This window comes from Anneissia japonica, unplaced genomic scaffold (genome assembly GCF_011630105.1).
Source record: "Anneissia japonica isolate Jap-2015-1 unplaced genomic scaffold, ASM1163010v1 scaffold108273_len470852_cov203, whole genome shotgun sequence".
Lineage (NCBI taxonomy): Eukaryota > Metazoa > Echinodermata > Crinoidea > Comatulida > Comatulidae > Anneissia > Anneissia japonica.
In genome coordinates, this window is record NW_022686840.1 from 386,268 (window position 1) to 389,953 (window position 3,686).

The window sequence follows — 3,686 nt, forward strand, 5'->3', positions numbered from 1 at the left end:
GTATACACTGGGCCTACGGTTTATAGTCCTTATCCGAGAAGACTTGTTCTACCACCAGAACCATAGGCGAGCGTGCCGTTCGAACCAGCGCCGATATTATGGCTATAGCTTGCGGTGCCCCTGCTAACCGCTCGACCATTCGACTCACAATAAAAGTAAACATATTGATGAAAATTGTTTTTTTTTCGTCATTTTGTGTAATACTTTCATGTTGCACAGCGCGTTGTAAGGCGTCAAAATCTCCCTATTTTTTGGTTTTCAAACTTGGGATCTCTGGTATATATACCGTAAAACCTAAATTTGAAGCTCAGTGGGCTTAATCTCGAAATGAAGCCCATCTCAAATTGAAGCCCTCCCTCTTTAGTTTGCAAAATTAGTCTTGAAAAGAAGCCCATGGGCTTCTTTTCAAAGATAGTACAGTACAAACACTGTACATGAATTTCAGAAAACTAAATAAATTAAAAACAAGCTTGGGCCAACAGGTACAAGGAGCCCCAACATTGTAGTTAAAAAAAAAAAATGACACAGTGGATTTTTAACAAAGATCTTGGTTCAAACTTAAAATGTTTAGATGTTAATATTTTTTTCCTGATGTCTTTTTCATAATTACGGTATTATATAATTTTACATTTATTTTTTTATGGTATCTCATGTATTCTTTAGTTGATAAATTCTGATAATTGTCAGTAAAAAATTAAATATTTCACTTACTAGTTTTTCGATCAGATCAAGATCAGATCAAACTAGCTGCATCAATAGGATCAAGAACTCACTGCCAGCTGCCACCCGCGCTGCTCATGTCAGTGGGTGAGATATGTTCGATCGTGGACAGCAGAAATACGCATTTTCATGAAAAAATGTGGATTTTCAGTTGTAAAGATACAACCCTTAAGTAGCAAACAATGCATCTCTGGGTTTCTGGATAAAAACATTTCGGGGAATGCCCTGGATAACAGTCAACTCCAGGGCCCCATAAACTCTGTAACGCCACTGTATGGAACCGCTATTTTATTCTACCATGTCTCATTAATTTCAGAATTCATCAACGTTTGGTACTTTCCGGGGGCTGATATTGCGTAATCAACTTATTGTAATACTTAAACATAAGGTAAGAAGTGTAGTCATAAGACACTTTTCCTTCTACTGGAGGCCTAGTTACAGCCAAGGACTCAGTGCTAACCATCACCCATCCTATTTTTGTAACAATAGTACACCTGCTAAATCCCATGCATAATGCTTGACTCTCACGCATGAGCATCCACTTTTTACGTCTCATGCCTTCCTTGTATTATCTTGCGCATCATGGACATTTTTATAAAAGATAAAATGTATAGGCCGATTATACTCTAAAATTAATAAAAATTAAGTAACTGCGTCATTGGAAGGTGAATATAGGTTATATAAATTTCTTTTAACAAATCGATATCAACCGCGGGTGTAATCCGTTGCATGATTATTACATAGAGGGCGCTATATACAATTTTTCCTTTTTATTTTTGCACCAGGAAAGTTGGTGGGTATACCATAGGGCTAAATTTTATGGTTAAGGTATCAAACTTAATGTTACAAGCTTGTAAAGTTGCTTTTTAAAACAGCATTCATGAACATTTATATTTAGTGTATTTCCATCTATCTTCACACCAATTTGAATGATTGAGGAAGAGAAAAAAACAATTTTTTTCTTTTGCAGGCTTATAGTACATGGCCTCTCAATGAACCAAATATCCGCAAACTCCGTATTCAGGATTTCCGAGATGCTTACCCACGATTCCCGGGCATTGATAGCTTGAACATACCACCGGCGGATCGAGAGTTTAGTGTAGACCTTCGACCGTTCATGAATCAAGCACCATATTCTGTATCAGAGGTTAGAAAATGATGAATTGTAGATGTCAATCAATCAATCAATCGTTCAAATGTAGTTAGTAATGTCAATAGCTCAAGTTGTCTACTAAAGTCTGAAAATGAAAAAAAAAAATTTAACATCTACTAGGCTTGCTCCAAGTCTCTTTTTTTTTCAATTGTACAGTACCACCGCGAGCAAAGCAGTAGAGCTTGGATTTAAAAAAATTAGTTGATCAAATCTATTGACTATACCATCAAGGGAATGATGTAATGTAATATTTATTAGCTATTGCAGCAAACGGAACAACCGATTAAAAGTTTTAATTTCCAACAACTTCATGAGCAGCAAGATAACTTATGCTGGCTATTGATAGCTTGCTCGTCTAGGCCTGTAACCCCTGAGTAAGGAGGTACTATATCAGTACACAAGATGGAAGTTTTAGGCCTAATACCCTAGGCTGAATATGGCTTACAAGCCTAGTTAGCTAGTAGTACTACTACTCTTCATTATAGTTATTGTCCCTAGGCCAAATCAGGAGGATGCTATACGTAGTAGTAAATCGATAAATGTTTTTTTTTTCACAATTTTTATAATGATTTGTATCTTTTCCCAGGACTCGTCCCTTCCTAGGATCTTCCGTCTTTTCCGTGCCCTAGGATTGCGTCATCTTGTGGTCGTCAATGATTCAAATGAGGTGAATTTTAATGGATTTGTACAATTGTTATTGTTATATTATTAATATTGTTATTATTGTTGTTGTTATTGTTGTTTATTATTATGTAAAACCTACACATTCACTTCAGCATTTTCACTGTGCAATCCTTGCACTGCGTTGATATGCCCGATATAATCGGGGAAGCTTCCTGATTCTACTGACCAATCAGCATTGCCAAAGGAGTCGGTGATAGCGTGTAGCGATTTTATGGAAACCAGGCTTTATATTATTCTATTAATTTATCAAAATGTGATTATTGATTGTGGGGTTGGATGCCATTTTGTAACTCTATTTGTGAAGAATATTGCAAAATTGGCAGTCGAACCAGGGAAACAAACCTGTTTCTTCTCTCCCCTCCCTTCCTGCCTCCACTCATTTCTTTCTTTCAACTTGATCTGCAAACTGATGATGCCAGTTTTATTGGCTTGATTATTTATAGTGTCGCCTTGGAGGTGGTGGGGGGAGCGTCCACACCCCCTGCAACCCCAGCCATCACCCATGTTATGTTGAAAATTGTTCATGTTATTCACATCTACAGGTCGTTGGTATGGTAACCCGGAAAGATCTAGCTCGCTTCCGAGTGACAGAACATGGCGGCCGTGTTGGATTGGAAGAACTTTTCATCTCAACTTAGTAAGACAAAAGCAGAATTTGAAGAAAATGATAAGTGCAATTCATTTGTTGTTGGGTAGAAAGGGTGGGTAGGGGTGGTGTTATGAATGTGATTTGGGAGGGGATATGGATATCATGAATCATTTTAATGAGTGTAATTTTAAATCCATTGTAAAAACTACCCTTTTAATTTAAAATATTGTTTTGATAACATTTTTATTAAGGTATTATTTTTATTTGAGGTATATGTTAAATTTACTATTTAAAAATATTATTATTATTACTAATAATAGCACTAAATCTGACTTAAGGGGAATATCTTTTGTGTTATTTTCCCCTTAATGTAGATTTTTTAATTGTTCTCTAATTTCTCCATTGTCTAAGTTAACCTAAGGTAGGTTTTAACATAATTGTTAAAATTATTATTATTATTGTTATTATTATTAATGTTATTATTATTAATGTTATTATATTTTTAAATATTTTAATGCTTTTTCTGCATACATTTCTTTA

General features: G+C 35.5%; 1 protein-coding gene across 2 annotated transcripts in view; it reads left to right on the top strand.

Moving 5' to 3' along the window:
• LOC117117763 (H(+)/Cl(-) exchange transporter 7-like) overlaps nucleotides 1-3,481 on the top strand; it is a 12,101-nt gene extending 8,620 nt beyond the window's left edge. For both annotated transcript variants that reach the window (XM_033262198.1, XM_033262188.1), the window contains exons 10-13: nucleotides 1,037-1,108; nucleotides 1,691-1,867; nucleotides 2,460-2,540; nucleotides 3,100-3,481. In XM_033262198.1, coding sequence (XP_033118089.1) covers nucleotides 1,037-1,108; nucleotides 1,691-1,867; nucleotides 2,460-2,540; nucleotides 3,100-3,195 — 426 coding nt within the window. In that variant the 3' untranslated portion in view covers nucleotides 3,196-3,481. The remainder of the gene's footprint in view (nucleotides 1-1,036; nucleotides 1,109-1,690; nucleotides 1,868-2,459; nucleotides 2,541-3,099) is intronic.
• The last annotated feature ends 205 nt before the right edge of the window (nucleotides 3,482-3,686 follow it).